Raw genomic sequence first — 21,400 nt, 5'->3', positions numbered from 1 at the left:
TGTTTGTGAATTCATTACATTACAGATGATATTAAGAAGAGACTTGACAATTATCGCCTTAATGGTAATCGCGACAGAATACGTATCCTCGCATAAGGAATCGGGCCCACTTCAAAGATACTGTGGCAGAAACTTAGTAAATATATTAACTATGGTCTGTGATGGAATGTACAACCAAATGGCACTCAAATCAGGTAATTTTAGAATACAAATTATAGTTGAATTAATAAAAAAAATATGAGCAAAGATTAGTAAAATGGGTGGAGTTTATTCACCCCGTACAGGTATATATATCTAATAGCCGAACTAGTTGGCTAAAAGAGTTATACACTGAACTATTAATGAAGCATATCATTTTCCAATAATCAATCCTCCTACTTTCTCACCCAACCAGAGATCTCAAGTATACCGTGGTTTTGTTGTGGGTCAAACTTTTTTTCCTGATACTGGCACATTTTTTTCCCTTATCATTTCCTCAAAATTATACTTACCTGCCTCCTGTTTTAAGACTTTATTGCTCTTTACATGATGAACCCGTCAGTATGTGGCATTGGCATTACACATTTATCGCTTAAATTGCATATTATATATTGTGTATATACTCAGTATTTACGATCTCAGAACCGAAAACACTATAGGTACCTGCTTTTCAAGTACACACATACCAAATTGATAAAAGTCTCAACTCTCATTACTTTCTTGAGTATGACTTCGGTAAGCAATCCCAAAAATAGGAAATTAACATTGACAAAATTAACTTTCCTGCATGGCTTATCATATTTGGGCAGAGTAAAAATTTCTTGATTTTTTAAATTGTTGTGAAGAAAAAGAATAACAGAACCAATCATACATAAAATAGAAAAATAGTTCTTCATGACAGAACAACGATAGAGACCAAAATTTTTATTCCAGAGCAGGGCTGTATACCAATAAACATAAACGGTATTGGTACCAGGTATTGGTATTTAGCATACAGTTCCCAAAATGGTATTGGTATTTCGGTATTCTCCAATACAGATATCAAATTTTGGTATTTTGGTATTGGTATTTTATTATGTTGTGGATTTTTTTTCGGTATCTGGTATTGGTATTGGTATTGTACCAATATAATACCGAATAAAAAGTGTGTTTTTAGGCCAGAATTAACAAAGTTTTTCAAATTTTTTTTAGAAATTACACTTTTTGTCTATTTAAACACCTCAATTTGCGAGTTCAAGGTTCATCATGATCACTTACGAGCTTTTCAATATGAGTAATTTATTAGTTATTTTATTTATAATTTTGTAATCAATCAAAAAATTCAAAATACCACAAAATACCAATACCAAAATATACCATTGAAAATTATTTCGGTATTGGTATTTTGGTATTAATACCGTTTCAAAAACTTTATTGGTATTTTATAAATTGGTACTTCATCTGTCTGCTAATTGGTATTGGTAAAACGGTATTCGTAAATTTTTTCAAAATTTGCCGGTATTGCCGGTATTGGTATTGGTATTTGAATATCGGTATACAGCCCTGTTCCAGAGAATAAAACTTGGGAGTTTCCAATAAAAATAAGATACGCAGAATGAATCAATTTTAAACTACATATTTCAAAAATTTGATGGAGTTGGAAAAAGTTGTGGAGTGATGAAGGAAATTATCTCAAAATCGTTAATTTTTTTAATACCTAGTTGTTTTTGACAAATTGCTCCCTTATTCATTTTTTCAGACATTACAACGAGTAGATGTCATATAAAACGCAACTTGTTTCATTTTTGTGTACTTGGGACCAGTACCTGTCTATCATCATCATCATCATCATCATCATCATCATCATCATATTAAAAGAATTTGTTGAATCTGGTGACAGTCCGCCAGCCTCTCCTACTGAACCGATTTTGCTAATTTTTTTTTTTTTAATGTTCCTTATCACATGTAGATGCACTGAAAGAAATGATTTTCAAAACACTGTATTCAATCCTGAAATTGATGCAATGGTTACTGCACAGTACAGTAATTTTCAAATTACCTCATTTTGATGTAATGATTACATAGTTCAAATCAGAGAATGCATCAAATAATGGAATGAGTACATCGGCAGGATGGATTTATTGCATCACTTTTGAAAATTCAATTCTATGTTCTCATTACATTTCTTTGGAGACTCAGTCCTGCAGACATGGTATTCAGAACATCATTTGGTGGGTAATAGTTACATCGTATAGTAAGCAATGATTACATTCCTTAAACATGGCTGAGAACCATGTAGTGATTTACTGAATACAGTAAACGATGTACTGAGTACATCGTCAGTGGAAAACATTCCCAAACAGTGAAAAATTTATAAATACTTCGAGGGCCTGAATTAAACATTCTACTCGCGGCCATGTCGTTAAGTGCAGGCAGTTAGAACGAGAGGTCGCAGGTTCGAATCCCGGTTAGGTAGGAAAATTTTTGTAGGGATATTAGGTCTTGAAAAATTCGGTGCAGTGAAAAACATATAAATGTGCGGAGAGAAACTTGAAATTGATAAAAAAAAAAAAAAAAATACCTAACCCCACTTTTTAAAATTTAAATACTGTTGAATAAAAACGATGGAATGGTTACTGCACTTCTGTGTAATACGAGGTCTGATCAGAAAATTCTTGGACATTTGCTCTCACGTTGCGACTTTTATAGTTAGCGAGTCCTGCGAGGTGTCATTAGATAGCTTAAACCTTCCTCTTTCCAACAAGCGGTTTGCAAACAAATTTCATGCAGTAGTTCCCAAAATAATTTGGTTTTTATGAGGTCACCTCAGGGTAGTTTTTCGATTTTTATAAAAAGAAGTATAAAAATACAGAAAAAAAGTTTTTAATCGAAAATATCACGAGATTTTTTATCCAAGACATTCATATCCTCGTCAGAATACTCCCCCTCCGTTGCAACCCCCTTCTCCCAACTTACGATCCATTTTTCGAAGCACTTCGCGTGTTTGTCAGGTGTGGTGCCACGCATCTGTAAACAGGCGTTTCCGCAGAATCATTTTCACCCAAATCCTGGTCATTTCTAAATCGTCCTTGAGAACTTTTTGAACTGTCCCATAGCTCAAATTGAGGGAAGAACTTGATTTTCGAATTGTCGAATGTCTATTTGAACGAATTGAAGTGCCTACTCGAGAAATTTGCTTCGGAGAGCGAGAATTTTGAGGTCACCCCTTTCTGGCATCATCTGCAATCAAATCACTGCCTTTCGCGAATTTCTGGTACCAAAAATGGTCAGCAGCCCTCTTTACTACATCACTATGGAGCTAAACTCATCATTTCAAGACACTGGGTGAAAGATTTCCTGAGCAAAACACAAAATTGTGCGTGATTCGAAAATCACCATATTTGCTACGAAAAAAAAATCGAAAAACTCTACTGACACTACCTCAATCAACCGCCTGTACAACGTAAACTAAACATCCAGCAAAGGTCGCCAGTAGCTCGTTGGAAAGAGGAAGGTTTAAGCTATCTAATGACACCTTGCGCGACTCGCTAGCTATAAAAGTCGCAACGTGAGAGCAAATGTCCAAGAATTTTCTGATCAGACCTCGTAGTTACTTCTCTAAATGTGTACTGATTAATGCGTTTCATTCCTATACCAAAATTACTGCGTTTTAATGCACTGAGTGCATCGTTTTAATGTAACGATTACTGTTTATTTCTTTCAGTGTGTGTTATGAAGCATTTAGAATCCAAAATTATTTAGTTTGAGCCCAAAAAATTTAAAATGCATTATTTTGAACAATTTTATCTTCAATATTTGGCCGAATATTTTAATTTGCTAGGCATTTTCTTTATTCAATATGGATATCAAAATAGGACTTTATAGGGATCGATGAAATTGATTTTAGCATTCATATTCACTTTAACCTCGAAATGATAGTCCAGTCATTGAAGACCAATTTTGTCCCATCTACGGGAAAAATGAATATCAAACAGATCTTTCGCAGATATTGTTCACAGTGGTCCCCTCAATAACATACTAAAAGTCCCCGCCCCTACGGGGTCCGGAACCCCCTTACAGGGGGGTGGGACCTCCCCCAATTTCAGTTTTTCGCCATTTTCTCACCCGCATTGCATTTTAGCGAAAAATATGTAATACATAAAAGAATCTACGTCAAATTTCCGATCTAATGACGTATCAACTTTCCTTGTAGGTTCAAGGGGGGTGGAACCACAACCATTTAAAAAAGGGGGGTTTCCTGAAAAATACATAAAGGATATAGGCGCCTATGGGGGGTGAAATGGTCCCCGAAAGCGTTCGAGTTGATATTAGCATGGAAGGTGGATACCATTGAGAAACTTCCGCGTGAAAAATTTCAGATCCACACCCCCTCCCCTTTTTGGGGGACCCCCCTTTTTTGACACTTCAACAACACTTTTCTCAGCCCTATTTCAACCGATTTTGAAAATTTTTCAGTATGTTATGTATATCCTTATTAGGTATCCCCACAAAAATTTTCAACCCCTTCCCCTCATATTTACCCCTCAAAATGGCGGTTTTTTCATTTTTTTATGCCTATTAAGAATCAAGATTGCAAGGTACAATTTTAGAAACACGTTTTTTGGATGTATTTTTGACCCCCAAACATCATGTACTTTTTTCGAAATGTTTGCTTTGGTGCGCCGCGCTGAAAAGTTGAAAAAATGTGTCTTAAACGGCGGGGGGGGGGGGGGTGAAATGAGAATTTTGGGAAACATGAATATCAATGAGTAGGGTGTCGTTTTCTTATGATTCGATACCGCTGATCACCAATATGACGTCAGATTCTGTCTAACACTCACACAGCCCCTCCGAAGCCCTCAGCCCCCACCTCAATTTTTGATATTTTAAAAATAAACTTACTTTGATGATTTTGGTGTCGTTTTCTTACGATTCGATACTGCTGAGTACGAATATGACGTCAGATTTTCTGATACACCCACACAGCCCCCTCCTGAATTTCCACTATTTTTGAAGTTATTAGTTAAGCTACTTTAACAACATATGGAATATGACGTACTGTCTAAAAAAAACTTGATGGAATTGGTTGTAGTTTATAAATAAAAGAGTACCTAATTCTCAAGAAAAGGTCAGTTTTGATATGCATAATTTTGAAAAACAAAAATCATTTTTTTCAAGTGGGAATCATTTTTGCATAAGTGTCCCACTGTTATGAAAAGGACATAGCACGTCTGTGTATTTCAGTATCGAAATGTCCTTTGACTTGCGTGTCACACGCCATGTTTTTGAGAATAAATATTATAAAGTGTCATGAACTTCATTTTTTTGTGGAAAAATTGACACATTCCCATTATCATAGAACACAAAGGTATATTATTGTGCAAATTGCAATCGTAATCAGTCCATAGGAAGCTCACATTTCACATTTTTGAAAATTGTCATACAGTTTTTGCGCCAATTTTAGAGCAATTTTTAATTATTTTTGCTAGCTTGCCAATGCAACATTTTTTTCTTCCCACTTGAAAAAAATGATTTTTGTTTTTCAAAATTATGCATATCAAAACTGACCTTTTCTTGAGAATTAGGTACTCTTTTATTTATAAACTACAACCAATTCCATCAAGTTTTTTTTAGACAGTACGTCATATTCCATATGTTGTTAAAGTAGCTTAACTAATAACTTCAAAAATAGTGGAAATTCAGGAGGGGGCTGTGTGGGTGTATCAGAAAATCTGACGTCATATTCGTACTCAGCAGTATCGAATCGTAAGAAAACGACACCAAAATCATCAAAGTAAGTTTATTTTTAAAATATCAAAAATTGAGGTGGGGGCTGAGGGCTTCGGAGGGGCTGTGTGAGTGTTAGACAGAATCTGACGTCATATTGGTGATCAGCGGTATCGAATCATAAGAAAACGACACCCTACTCATTGATATTCATGTTTCCCAAAATTCTCATTTCACCCCCCCCACGCCGTTTAAGACACATTTTTTCAACTTTTCAGCGCGGCGCACCAAAGCAAACATTTCGAAAAAAGTACATGATGTTTGGGGGTCAAAAATACATCCAAAAAACGTGTTTCTAAAATTGTACCTTGCAATCTTGATTCTTAATAGGCATAAAAAAATGAAAAAACCGCCATTTTGAGGGGTAAATATGAGGGGAAGGGGTTGAAAATTTTTGTGGGGATACCTAATAAGGATATACATAACATACTGAAAAATTTTCAAAATCGGTTGAAATAGGGCTGAGAAAAGTGTTGTTGAAGTGTCAAAAAAGGGGGGTCCCCCAAAAAGGGGAGGGGGTGTGGATCTGAAATTTTTCACGCGGAAGTTTCTCAATGGTATCCACCTTCCATGCTAATATCAACTCGAACGCTTTCGGGGACCATTTCACCCCCCATAGGCGCCTATATCCTTTATGTATTTTTCAGGAAACCCCCCTTTTTTAAATGGTTGTGGTTCCACCCCCCTTGAACCTACAAGGAAAGTTGATACGTCATTAGATCGGAAATTTGACGTAGATTCTTTTATGTATTACATATTTTTCGCTAAAATGCAATGCGGGTGAGAAAATGGCGAAAAACTGAAATTGGGGGAGGTCCCACCCCCCTGTAAGGGGGTTCCGGACCCCGTAGGGGCGGGGACTTTTAGTATGTTATTGAGGGGACCACTGTGAACAATATCTGCGAAAGATCTGTTTGATATTCATTTTTCCTGTAAAAATTTCTTTAATGACTGGACTATGAACCATCCAAAGAGAATTTTGAAATGAACCCTCAATTTGGGGAGAGGGTGCAAAATGTGCAATTCAAAAAATTCAATGTGGATATCAAAATAGGAGGTTTTAGGGCCACTAAAGTCGATTTTAGCATTCATATATCCACTTTAACCTCGATATAAGCCCAAAAAAAGGGCGATGCAAAACATAAAATTTATAAAATTCAATCAGGATACCTATCAATGAATTGGTTTTTTGGTATTTTTACAGGTGAAAACACTTTGTTTTTTTTACTGCGAGGAGTCGATTTTTTTGGTTTTAAAGTTTTAAAATTCGAATGATGGTTCTTTTTTTTAGAAATTTCAATGTCGAAAAAGAAAAACTAATTGGCCTGAATGATGACAGAGTTGATATCAAAATAGGGCTTTATAGGGTGGATGAAGTTGATTTTAAAATTTAGCATGCATATTCACTTTAACCTTGAAATGAACCCTCAATTTGGGGAGAGGGTGCAAAATGGGCAATTTTGAAAAATGCAATATGGGTTTTTAGGGTCGCTAAAGTCGATTTTAGCATTCATTCACCTTAACCTCGATATAAGCCCAAAAAGGGGATGGTGCTAAACATAAAATTTAAAAAATTCAATCAGGATATCAATTTATTGGTTTTTTGGTATTTTTATAGGTGAAAAAGCTTTGTTTTTTTTTCATTTGCTAGGCATTTTCTTTATCATCGAATAGTAAACAAAAACTTAAGGCTTCGCAGCCAAGTATCTATCGAATAGTAAATCCTTCTAACTATCTTTGGACAGTTTTTTTTTTAAATAAAAAATTCGAAAAATTTTCTGAAAAAACTATCAAGTATGTTTCTAGAAACTTTGTTAAAAAGCGAGGATTTTTTTACAATTTTTGGCAAACAGCAGGATTTTGACAATTTTAGCAAAAAGAACTTTGTGAGAATTACCTATTGGCAAGAAAAGATACTTTGGCAATTTCTGGCAATACTTACCCAAGCTTGGCTTTTATAGTTATTTTTGAAGAAAAAAAATTTTAAAGTTAAAATTAGATAATTTTAGTAAAAATGAACAATTTTTTAGAATTAGAAATTAAATTCCAAAAAGTGAGATGTTTCACTTTGAAACTTGAAACTTATGTCAATTTTATGTTGAAAATCGAGACTTTTCAATTGCAATTTTGCAAACCAATTCTTTAACCATCATGACAAATACAATACCTTGACTTTCCGTTTCACGGCAAAGTCGGTAAAAAGGTAGAATTTTCAGCAATAGGGAAGACTTTTGGACAATTTTTTTGAAAAAATAAAAACGTTTTAAAATTATTTGTAAAAAACTGAGAATTTTTTGTAAAAAAACACTGAGAATTTTTACAATTTTAAGCGAAAAGCGAAACTGACTGTTTTTGAAGGAAAGTACGAATTTTTGATTATTATTGGACAAAATATTGATTTTTAACCGCTAAAATAATGGGCAAGTTTGCAGGTGGAGTATGCTTACGAATGAGCTTTAGCTTTCAGTGGTTTCGAGCTTTGATTCCAGGAAAGAAAAGTGGAATTTTGGACTAAAAAATCATAATGGAAGCAACATACACTTCAGTTGAAAGCCCTATTTTTAAAGGGGGAGGAGGAGGAGGGGGAAGCATCGATAAGATTTAGTGGTAGGGAAAATCACAAACTATCTACTACAAAATTTTCTTAATTCAGAGACCAAAATGAAGGAATCATCAGAAATAATGCCCATTTCAAAAGCTGTATAGTGTATATATTAAAAGAATTTAAATCTGGTGACAGTCCACCAGCTTCTCCTACTGAACCGATTTTGCTAAATTTTTTTTTAAATGTTCCTTATCACATGTAGATGTGTTATGAAGCATTTAGAATCCAAAATTATTTAGTTTGAGCCCAAAAAATTAAAAATGCATTATTTTGAACAATTTTATCTTCGATCTTTGGCCGAATATTTTAATTTGCTAGGCATTTTCTTTATTCTACATGGGTAACAAATTATATAGGGCTTTATAGGGTCGATGAAGTTGATTTTAGCATTCATATTCACTTTAACCTCGAAATGAACCATCCAAAGAGAGTTTCGAAATGAACCCTCAATTTTGGGAGAGGGTGCAAAACGTGCAATTTCAAAAAATTCAACATGGGTATCAAAATAGGGGTTTTTAGGGTCGCTAAAGTCAATTTTAGCATTTATATATCCACCTTAACCTCGATATAAGCCCAAAAAGGGGAAATGTGAAACATAGGATAACAAGAAGAAGTTCCAGATTGATACAACTGTTTTTTGTTTTTAATTTGGAAAACAGTCATTTTTGAAGTATTTTTCCCAGGGCTTCAAACCCGTACCCGTACCCGTACCCTTACCCAAATACCCGAATACCCGAACGAAAATCCAACAATTTCTGTACCCAAACCCATACCCCTACCCAAAAAATGAAATGAGGAATACCCAAACCTGTACCCGTACCTGATAGAGGCGATTTTGAACCCAAATACCCGATAGATCGGGCACAGTTCGGGTATTTCACCTAAAATACCTGAACCCGTACCTGTACCAGAACGTTTAAAATTTTCATACCCATACCCGATACCCGTACCCGATTCTCTGAGAAATGAATCTGTACCCGTACCAGATACCCATACCCGAAAACGTTGGGTTTGAAGCCCTGATTTTTCCCTAATGGCACTGCGACGCAAAGTGGCTGACATCTAGCGGCGAACGCTCGAAATGCTGAAAACGGGTCCAGTTGTACAGAGAGCATAGGGAGAAACCGCGTTTTTTAATTTTTACGCAAAAACAGTAGGGTTTTTTACCAATTGTACAGGGCATTATTTAAAGGGAATTTAATTTCCGATTTTTTGGTATTAAAAAAAAAGAACTTCGACGATTTACAACGCGACAAATTCAGTTTTCATGCAACAATTTTCACCTGTTTTCAGAATTTCACAAAAAAATATATCGGTAAATCCAATTTTTTTAATGTTCTCAGTAATCAGCATTTTCTCCTCTTTACATTAATATAATCACCAGATTTTTAGCTTCAATACTCGCGGAGAAATTCAATTAAAAAGTTGTGAAATGCTGAAAGCGGGTGAATGAAATTATCAGAATTCAATTTTTTTTACACCAAAAAATCGGAAATTAAATTCTCTGAAAATAATGTTTTATACATAATAGCAAAAAACCCTACCGTTTTTGCGTAAAAATTAAAAAACGTGATTTCTCTCTATGCTCTCTGTACAACTGGACCCGTTTTCAACTTTACGTTTCAGCGCGTAGCAGCGCGCTCTATGTATCCGTCGCACAGCCAAAGGGGCCAGGGTGGTACATATCAAGTATTTGCTCAAATTGTTCTCAAAAATTCAAAATAAATTTGAACAATCTACTTTTTTATAGGTTTCTGAAACAAACCTAGTTTTAAAGCTTCTTTTTTTTTGCTACACAATTTTTGCAATAACTACTTACTTACCTACGTAAAAATGAGACTCATAGCTAATTCATAGTTCATCTTCATACATGTAGATATGGACATGCTTTTGCAACAGCTAGATAATAGGAGGATCTGGATTCTGGAGGATCACTCAAATGTTCGTATATTAATAGTACCCTACATGCTAGTCCTTTCGTTCTTATAAGGCTAATGGGTGGTCTTAGGAATCTTCATCCTTGCGAGACAGGATGTTCAAAGGAGCCTTCAGTTATTCCTAATCAGTTCAGATATTCTTTTCTATTCACAAACATCGAAACACCCTGGGTGAGTTTTTTCAAACCAAATAGGTATCTAATCCCATACCACAAACTAAGGTACATCTTTCCAAGTCCCATTTGGTAAATGTTTTTTTTCTAATGCCCATCTCAGAAAACATCGCAATATCACACATTTAATGGTACAACCTGCTATGAAGTAGGTATTCGACTTTGCTTAAGTTAAAATAGAGAAAAATATACCTACCTACATAAATAAAGCACTGGGGATTCACGCAGGATATAAAATGGTTTTATTAAGAAACTTTGAGTATCATGTGTTGCATGTGAACGAGTTGATGAAAATGGAGTGGGATATCAGGGCATGACAATGAGATAGGACATGATTAGTTGAACAAAAGCCTTCGCAAGTTGTAGCAAAGATGTAAAAGAGACGCGATGTATGTAGATGCTAGTTTTTTTATGTTATTTTTTTTCATTTATTCTTTTAATCATAATAAGTCAGCTTCAGAGGTTAACTTACGATGTATGAAGGTTTCAAATTAAAAGGCTAACAGCAGTTATATATGCGTTGAATGTTAAACATAAAACTATACCGGATAAATAATATTAGATTCGGTAATTTTTTGACAATTTTTTCACTTCAGCAATTGGAATAAATATTTCTTAACTGACTGAGTGACTGAATAAATGAAAGGAAATTGATTTAGGTTAGGTTGATCTGTGACTTGAAAAAATGAGTGCCTACCTTATGTACCTTTAGGCTTTATAGTACATCTACATAGGTATTTTTATTTACCCATTGTTATTTTTGACCCATGAGGGGAAAGCCTTACAAGTACCTAAGTATATCATCTGAAGGCTCCAGAACAATTTATAGCAGGATTAGCAAAATTTTCAACATTGAAAGTTGGTCACGTTTCATTATGAACGTTGATAAATACTCGTATATATCTACCCACTGTCAGTCTCAACCTTTCTTATGTATGGTGCGTTATTGAAAGAAAATCTTTAGAACCTATGTATTATCACAAAAATTTGAGCTTTATCAATTGAAATTTTTCTATGAGATCTTATTAAGTTTTATTATTATTATTCATGTAAGTAGGTATTTAACGAGCAGAGATATTTATTTCAATCAAACCTAAAAAAAGCATTACCTACCTATAGTAAAAAATTTTGATTTTTAAAAGGTTCGATATATTTTATCATTATTGAGCATTTGATTAATAATTTTCTTCATATCTATGTCATTCAAATCCTAAATTCTCATTTAAATTCCAAACGTAACGTTGAATGTTATTTTTCTTCTAATGTTTCATCTTCATTTATTGCAAGCTGCTTATGATATCACAACTGAGTGGTAATGACCGTTTAAATTTGTAAGATGCTTTGACTAAATTGGAATTCTCTTACACAATACGGATGTTTTACCAAAATATCAGTTGGTACGATTCATTTGAAAAATGAATTTTAAATCGGTTAACTTGAACAAACTGGTTCTTTTTTATAAGGTACTTACCTAATCAAAATTTTAAAAAATAATAATAAATGTACCTACTAACCTACTTGTCCTCAACTCTTGTCAATTCTTCACTTCAACTATATTTGATAGTGAAGCTAGTGAAGCTTTTGACACAACAAAAATTTAACGAATTAAAATCAAAGTTCATTTTGATACTGTGATTTCTGACTTGTAAATGAATTTCAAATTAACGCGTATGGTAGGTATAAGCACGATATTTCAATGAATGAACTTTGTTTTCGTTTTCTTTTTTTTTATTTCAATTTATTTTAAAATCGTCAATAAATTGTTGTTAAAATTTTTTGAATTTTTTTGATAGCAGGAGCTTTACAATCAGGGTAACCTCTAAACGAATTTTGAATTGGTTGTAAACAAAGGTGCTTTCAAATTACAAAATGAAAGATTAAAAAAATGAGAAACACTAGATACAGGAGAGAAAACACTCATACACTTATCACGTGAAAATGTCTTACCAATTATTTTTATCTTTCTGCAATCTCGTACAAATTTTGCACCTACCTATATTTCAACAACGTTGTACTTTTGCGCCATTCTATTGTATAACAATGTAGGTAGTACTTGACTTACTCACCTCTAGTAAGGAAACCAATTCCATCAATTCTCATCCACTTTTTTTTCCTTCCAATATTTTTATTTTATTTGTCAGCTCCATTAGGCATATGTACTTATAGAGGTATAAATAACATTGGGCCTAATTTTTTGGTTTTTTTTTATATCTATGGATGAAATTGACTCACATGAGACACTTTTTTCTTACAGCTGGCTTAGCAGAAAAATCTGATCCTTCAGGAACTGACACACCACTTCGCAGAAAACGTAGCGTTGCTAGTATATTCAAAGGCGAAGCTCTCCAAAGACATCGGCGAGGAGCGTACGAAGAATGTTGCCGGAAGGGTTGCACGATAGATGAAATGGCTGGATATTGTGGAACAGGACCGTCCTCTTGATTTTAGATTTGCAATTCTTACCTACTATGTATAAGATTGCAAATCTAGAAACTGCAATGCCAGACTTCTCAACTTTTGCCTTATAAATTAAGAATTCTTCAATCAATGTGTTCATATTTTAAACAATAATTTTTACTAGTAAATGACCAATTTTTTGTGAAATTTTAATTATTTTAGCGATTATTTTTTTTTTTTTCTTAGAATGTTTTCGTCAACTACAATTAGCTAAATGTATAGGTATACCTTAGAGTTTATTGATTCAACTCTATTGTATTTTAATTTAGATAAATATAATAATAGGTTCATACTAGTCATTATATCGATTGGATATCTGACAGATAAGAAGTAATCACCAGACATGAAAAGGTTCCAACAGATAAGCCATATTATTACAAGTGTATAGTTTGTTTGCAAAGAAAAATGGCGCAATTGATTGTAGGTACTACATGTACATAGGAACTAGGAAGTGAAGAGATATTTACTCGAATTTTTTTTCTCAAAGTATTTACCTATACTTAGAAGCGCCAAAATACCAAAGACAATTTATTTTAAATTACCTACTATTTTTAAAGATAACTTTAACTCGACATAAACGGTTTACCAAAAAACAAAAAGTGTGAAAAATGTTATGATTTTGTAATTTAGGCTATTCAAGTTGGTGTTTTTCTCATTGATATACATATTGAAATCAGTGTTTTAGTTTAACTTACTTGAATAGATTTATTTTAAAAATCAAAGTTGAAGTTTCCAAGAGAAACTTGACATTCTGATCTGAATTTCATATAAAGATTGTGATTTTTATTCATAGACATATTTTGTACTTAGTGAAAACAACTTCGAATTAGAAATATATAACATCATTTTTCAAAGTACATAGGTACTGGAATATTGTAAATTTGTTCCTTATTTTGAGAATTTTCATCGACAACTTCGTTGTATAAGCCGCTTACTCATTCGTTGTACAAGCCAAATTACTCATTGATCATAGTTTTTCATTTATCATCGACTGTTTCAAAGAAGCTGGCATCGCATATACAACATGGTATTATTTTTCAAAATAAAAACTATATATGAGTACTAGATAACTGGTGAAAAAATTTATTTATCAACACTTTCCAACTAATTTTAATACCTTCGTATTCGTATTCTTACAAAAAAATGACTTCGTTCATAACATTGCTGAGTGAGTTCGGGATAAAATCTGGCAAAATGTTAACCACAGTAACCCGTCAATTCGTTGACTGTGCAAGATTTCATACAACATTCATGTACTATGCTGACTGCTCCTCCGTTCCTTTTATTTCCTCTGAAGGGTTTGAACATCAGTGCAGCGCTTCTTTTTGATCTGAATGGGTATGAGGAATCTGTATCGATGAACATTTCGTGATTATAATAATACTCTGGTTCCAAGTCATCATTTTGCGCTGGAAAAAAGTTTTAATTTTAAAAGTAAATTGTGGCAGATGTTGAAATTTAGGTACCTACTTACTTTACTCTTGTTACCTACAAAAGAAGAAATTATCTCGCAAAATTATTATTGCTTTTGAAACGGATCATTGATTTTTATTTTCAAAAATGACTCATTGATAATACCTATCAGTCGAAAATTCTGCCAGGTGCTCAGACATGAGACTAATTAGTTACCTATATGTATTATGAAAGATGAGATTGAACGAGTAAAAATCATAGATTTAGTGCAGGTAGGTATTTATCAAAACAAAATTTAGCTCGTGATTTATCTAATAAACATCGACGGTATAATTTCAAATTAAAATCAATTATTAATTTGTACACAATGTGTACTATGATAAATTACAACACATGAATTTAGATAAGTAAACGTCTAGAGGTTTATTTTCCAGGGTCTTATGGGCTTTTCTCGATAAGTATGTATGTATGGTACCTAATACGATAATACATCGCATATTTTCACGCGATGTTTTCTTAAACTGATTTTAACTCGATAATCATACTCATAAGTCGTAATAGCAAATGAAGTTTACTTCGCATATTTAGCTATCTAATTTACAAATTAATTTACATTGATCGAGATCTTTCACAGGTACTTACCTAAATATAATAAAAGAAAAAAGGCGAGACATTTCGTTTTTTCATCGAAAATTTCAACAGAAACAATAAAGATTTGAATAGATTGCTTTGTAGGTACCTATATATTTTGTGCCTAATGTAAGTACATTGTTTGCATGATTGAATTTCATACAAAATTATATGATGCAAGCGAATTCTACGTAAGTAAGTAGTTTTGAAATTCAGATAACTCTGAAAACGAAGGAGGAAGGATCACCTACCTAGCTAATTAACTAAGGTACCTAGGTACTACAGATACTTACCTGTCCTAAATTAACGAAACATTTTTGACACAAAGCAAGCTTATACATTCAGACACGCTAAGGAAGTGTAAAATACATAGGTAGGTATATGTAGGTACTTACCATCGCCTCTTTTCTGGAGATTGTATACACTATCACAAACTGAAGCCACAACTTCGGCTAAAGCACTACCGCATGCCTTAATTGGTTCATTTTTATTTCTTTCATAACCGAATATGTATACTGGCATTGCAATTAAAATAGTGATAGTGATTATTGAAGTCATCTGAAATATTTCATAAGCATGGAATAATTGAATAATCTTACAAATACTAGAATCCATTATGTGAATTGCAAAAATCTTATCTTATACGGTACACGTAAAATGTACCTATTTTAAAAAAAATGAAAAATAAGGATAACTTACTGTGTTTTAATGTAGGTATACGAATGGGTAGGTACTGTAGTAAACCTTTGCAAAATTTATTCCATCAACTCACTGTTGCAATCTTCAACGACTTGAGGCCGAAATCTAATAAAATTTCCTTTTTAAGCAAATCAACTTTGAAGAAAGTTTCGAGGTGGGGAAATCTTATAATTAAATTGTCAATTTATTTCTACAACATGTCTGCAGTAATTTGTATCACTCGAATAAGAGTGACATTTTAATTAATATCAGTTTAGTCGATCCTTGCTTAGTTTCAATATTTAGGCTTTCTATTTCAATTTTTTGGAAAATTCGCCCTTGTAGGAGCGACTTTGTATAGGCGAAAAATATTTATCAACGCCTACACAACTCATTTGCAATTTACTAAAGATGTGAAGGAGTTTAAGTATTTTGTTCCAAGAGTAATCAAGTGTGAAAAAGGTACCTATTTGGGACGTTGGTGCTTATTTTTCATAATATTATACGATTCAAAAAATTAAAAGAATTGCTCTTGTCAGACATTTATTTATAGTCACAGATTTACTCATAGGTAATTAGAATGATTTTGTCAAAATAATGAAAAAAATAAGTAGGTATGAGGGTCAGTACATCGTATAAAAATTATTAATTTTATTTATCAACTATTCAATACTAATTTTAAATACCTACCTATATTATTATGATCTGTTTGAGACCAAATCTGAAATGAAACCTTTTTGAAATCAATTCATCCAAATTTTCAACTCAAGAAAATGAACTTATTTCTGAGCGAGAAAGAAAAAAATTAATAGTTCATGTCATTGTCATTCAATTTTCAATAATCATGGAAGTTCGATGTTACATTTGCCTGCCTAACGGTTCGAAAAACTACAGAGCAGCTTACTATAAAATTCTAGCATTTTGATTAGTGAACAGTCTCGTCAAAATATTGGCTGAGTGGCGAATATTGATTCAATTTTTTTCGTAAACGAATAAAAATGTCATATTTTTAAAATCATAAATCGATACTTCGGAGTCCAATCTCTCAATTCATCAATAAAAATGTTTCCAAAAATCCAATCACGCCTAGAAAAATTACTTTAAAATTCATCACTTTGCCAAGTGATTCCTAAGTAACATCTATGAATACGACCCTAAATCTTCGCTGATAATTATTCGTAAATCAAAATCAGGTATGAACTATTTTGCCGAAAACACCGCGTTCTAAATTTATTTTACGCCTTGAAAATAGGCAACTTTAGTGACATGAGTGTATTAATACAATAATATGCTTCTTTCGATTCACTTCACTCTTCAGCAACTCATCATTACAACATCAGATCAGATAGTCGCGTTTTGATCTCATCTATGAACATCATCAGTTTTGTAAATTTTAATAAAACCAAGAGTATAAGGAGTACATCAGAAACTTAGAATATTATTATAAATTGTTATCAATTTAGTGCTAACTTCTCCTACGTATTTACTCCTCATTAAATATTTTTTAAAAACGCCGTCTATTGAATGATTTCTAAGCCTTGAAAGTAGGCAACTTTGTTAACACGATCCAAAACTTGAAAATAAGCATTGCAACGTTGATACATTTGAAAGAATCACATACAACAAACTCCGCATCGTTTATAATAGGTAAAGAAGATTATTGCAAGATCATAGTATTCTTTATTTTTCGTTTTTCGTTACATTATTCAAGAAACCAACAACTGGATTATCGTTCAAAAATTTATGCAGAACAGCAGGAAAAAATGATAAAAAGTGAAACCGAGAACCCATTTTATCTTCATCAACTAACGTATGGTATCCTTGTTCGAGATTTTCTCTAATTTTTTCATCATTACACTTTTCTAATAAATGCTGTAAAAAAAAAAAGACGAAGAATAATTAAAAGACCATTGAAAATCGTGCTTGGAAGATATATCTAAATCATGTACCTGCAATCTAACATCGATTTGCATTTGTTTAAGGAATTGTTGTTGAGTGACCGGACCGAAAGTGATCAGTTTAGGATACACTGCTCTAATAAGAGAGGAAAAATCGACGTCGGCTGTTAAATCCGCATCACCAACATGATCAAGAGGATGACACTGCGTGTGGTTACGGTAAGCCTGCGAAATTGAATATACAGTAATGGATATTCTCAAACAAGTTTTAAATCAAATAAGAAATTATTATTATAAGCACCCTAAAAGTGTCTGTTTTCGTTCCACAATGCCCGTAATCTATTATCAATGCTATACCTCCATAACATTCCATACTTGATGCTAAATTTCCCATGCATAAAATACTTTCGGAATTGACTTCGATTTCATTGCGGGTTTCTTCAGGCTATCGCATATAAATAAGTACAGTTGTGTTACTTTATACGTATACATTAGATGACTATGACTATAGGCGGTTTCGGGCGACCTATACAAGTTGCACAAGTAACATAACTTTTAATGAACAGCACATACTTACAGAAACAAACACTTTGCTCATAGTGGTTGGGCCAGAAGATAAAACAAATCTAAACTTTTTTTCATTAGGATCATTACGATCTATGTCGACCAATACCTCACACCATCCTTTCTCAGTTTTCTGAAAAGAAATGTACTCTTAAATTACAACGAATCACTGAACAAAAATTCGAGTAATTTTGCACCAACCTTAAACTTGTGAATAGGTAAGGCGTCAAAAAACTCGTGAGCTACTATTAGAGAAAACCGTTTATATTTGTACTTCGATAATGACTTGTACCAGAAAACTTCAACGCCATCGTTTGTTTTTCCGTATTTATAATATGGAAGGTCTTCTTCGCCGGGAATGATCGTTACTCCTAATTTTTCAGCCTGGATGTTACTCAGAACTTCGCTTACTTCAATCAAATGCACCGAGCAGGACTGATTCAACTTGAATTTACAGAATACCTATCAAAACAATTTCAAAAATAATCAGTCAAAATCGGCATCAACTCGAATAAGCGCTAAAATTGAACAATGAATTACTTTCAGCATGTCCCTCATCATAGTTCCACGACCAGGACCTAATTCTACAAAATTGAAAGGTTTCGGTTGTCCAACTTTTGCCCATTCGTTGATGAACCAAACAGCTATCAACTGAAACACATAACAATGACATTTTCAAAAATCATCAACGTTTTTGACTTCACAGAAATTTTATTACTTGATTCGGATACCTTACTTCACCAAAAAGTTGACTTATCTCTGGAGACGTTACAAAGTCACCTTCTCTTCCGAAGACATCTCTTGTAGTATAATATCCATAAACGGGATTCGTGAGTACTTCTTTAATGAAATGAGGTAGCGGCACAGGACCAGTGGCTTTAATTTTTTGACGTATGATTTCCTGAATGGACGCCGGTGTATTACTGGTAGAATAATTCAACTTCGTGAGACAATGTCGACAGTTTGGTAACCTCAGGAAGGAAACGGCACCCTGGGCCAATCTTTGATAAATTTTGATCTGTAATATTCAAATATGTATTTTAAATGCTTATTTAATAAAAAGTTTATTTTACATTGATATCTGCAACTCACCATCGTCTTTTTATTTTAGGATGTAAACGCAACTAATAATATTATACAAATCAACGTGCAATGTTCTTCTCATGACATCACAAGTGTTATTATCCAATTCGGATGATCCAATTATTCGTTACAAACGACAAATGACGGAATAAATTTCAAAATTCATTTGCATTAATTTAATTTCCATTTCGTGGATTTTACCTATTTTACCCATTGAAATATTTTGTTATCTATTCTCTATTCTAATTCAGTCGCTTATCAAAAATTTCATTCCTGATGTAACTATAGACAGTCTAGGGGAAGACGAAAATCTTCAACCGGAGAAAATTCAAATACCGTCCTCCAATGTGTCGCTCGCTTGAACTAATCCGACAGAGCGCGTCAGATCGAAATGGGTGCTAAGAAAACGTAAACATGCGAGTAAAACAGCCGTAGACGCATAGGATAAATGCGTTTTCTCCCATTTTTCATGAAAATGAAGTGGTTTGGAAAAATTTTTTTTGGACTTGAACTAAAGAAGATGAAATTTCCTATCGATTGGTATAAATTTTTTTCAATTTCACACGAAAATGGTGATTTTTAATATTCATTTTTATGAACAAATTTTTATGCATGTCAATTTTGAATTAAAATTACGCGAAATTTTCATCAACTACATCGTATTTTAATAAACTAAAATTTGCAGAATTTTATCCTCTTCAAAATGAGTTTTCATTCAAAACGCTAGCACTAACAGTTCGAAACTTATTGAAGCTCAAAGTCGTAAAAAATTGTTGCGCGCGGTAAAAATTCAACTTCAATTAAACTGCTATTTTTTTTATAGCGCTTTGGATAATAAACAAAATTTTGAAGAGGATAAAATTCTGCACGTTTTGAGTTTGGCTTATTAAAATTTAAAATACCTATGTGTTTTCTGAAAAATGAAAATTAAAGTGAAAATTTCGCATAGGTAATTCTAATTCTAATTCAGAGTTGACAATTGTATATTTGTATAAAAATTTGTTCATAAAAAATAATATAATGTTAAAATTAAAAATCACAATTTTTGTACAAAATTGACTATTGAGAAAAAATGTGTATGTCAATAATCAATATTACCAATCAGGCAATCAATAGGAAATTTAATTTTTTTTAGTTCATGTCCAAACAAATGAGGGAAAAATGGGAAAGTGCATTTATCATACAATTCTGTGGCTGTATTCATATTTCATATTCATACCTACGAAAAATTTTTTTTACTCAAAAAAAAAAGAAAAGTCAGCAAAGCTCCAAAAAAATTTACATCTTGTCATTTACTATCGAATTGTAATTTTTTCCGTTGGAAAAAATGATTGATGATTCTAGGACAATTTCAATTCGAGATTTTTTTTTCAACATTTTTTTATTGAGTTGATGAACTTTTTAATTTTTTTATTTTAAAAGTTTTTTAGGAGAATTTTTTCTTGAAATTTTATTTATTTTACATAAATATTATGAGCCATGATGCCATGAATGATGAAATTGAAATCGGAAAATTGAAACATCGGAGCTAGCATTCGGAGGTAAGTATTTTCATTATATAAAAAAACTTACGTCCGAATGCTAGCTCCGATGTTTTTTTTACAATATTATAGAAATATAACAATAAATAAAATAAAAATATAGGTAATTTGTTTGATCAAATTATTATTTTTCAAATTTTCATTTCTGTTGTAAAGTAAATGAATTAAAAATTTAAATGAAAATAAAAATTAAAAAATGCAAAAACTATGAGAAATTGTTATTTTTATTTCAAGTATTAGGTATAGGTAGGTAGGTACATATTTAATCATGTACTGAAATATCACTAGGAAAAAAAGGTAAGAAATGAGAAACTGAATTTATTTATTTCTCTATTACGATGAAAAAAATCAAAAAAATATAAAATAATAATTTGATCGATCATTTTACACTTATTATTATTTATTCTTACGAGCATATATTTCTATATTACTATATTGTAAAAATAATTACCTCTGATGTTTCAATTTTCCGATTTCATGGCTCATATTTATGTAAAAGGAATTTAAAAAACATTAAAAATCATTTATTTCAAAAAAAAATTGTCCTAAAAAATTTTTTAGCATAAAAAAATGAAAAAATTGATCGTGTACAATGTGTGTTTCATATAAAACTCCCTATAATGTTGCGAGAGAGTAGCCCTCATTTCGCCGCGAGCGCTCTCTATAAGGCGGCGAC

General features: G+C 32.6%; 2 protein-coding genes across 2 annotated transcripts; both read right to left on the bottom strand.

Annotated features, from left to right (window-relative positions):
- Positions 1-13,984: 13,984 nt before the first annotated feature.
- LOC135832268 (bombyxin A-2 homolog) lies at positions 13,985-15,785 on the bottom strand. The gene is made up of 3 exons (XM_065345415.1): positions 15,660-15,785; positions 15,356-15,518; positions 13,985-14,326 (listed from the first exon to the last, which is right to left on the bottom strand). Exons 2-3 carry the CDS (start codon positions 15,516-15,518, stop codon positions 14,115-14,117), a joined length of 375 nt encoding a protein of 124 aa, XP_065201487.1. The 5' UTR covers positions 15,660-15,785; the 3' UTR covers positions 13,985-14,114.
- Positions 15,786-17,295: 1,510 nt separating this feature from the next.
- LOC135832267 (protein arginine methyltransferase NDUFAF7 homolog, mitochondrial) lies at positions 17,296-19,464 on the bottom strand. The gene is made up of 8 exons (XM_065345414.1): positions 19,193-19,464; positions 18,837-19,118; positions 18,641-18,751; positions 18,302-18,562; positions 18,114-18,233; positions 17,838-17,981; positions 17,588-17,761; positions 17,296-17,510 (listed from the first exon to the last, which is right to left on the bottom strand). Exons 1-8 carry the CDS (start codon positions 19,193-19,195, stop codon positions 17,319-17,321), a joined length of 1,287 nt encoding a protein of 428 aa, XP_065201486.1. The 5' UTR covers positions 19,196-19,464; the 3' UTR covers positions 17,296-17,318.
- Positions 19,465-21,400: the final 1,936 nt, after the last annotated feature.

The sequence above is a fragment of the Planococcus citri genome, chromosome 1 (assembly GCF_950023065.1).
Source record: "Planococcus citri chromosome 1, ihPlaCitr1.1, whole genome shotgun sequence".
In the NCBI taxonomy this organism is placed as follows: Eukaryota; Metazoa; Arthropoda; class Insecta; order Hemiptera; family Pseudococcidae; genus Planococcus; species Planococcus citri.
This window is presented reverse-complemented; position numbering and strand designations above follow the sequence as displayed.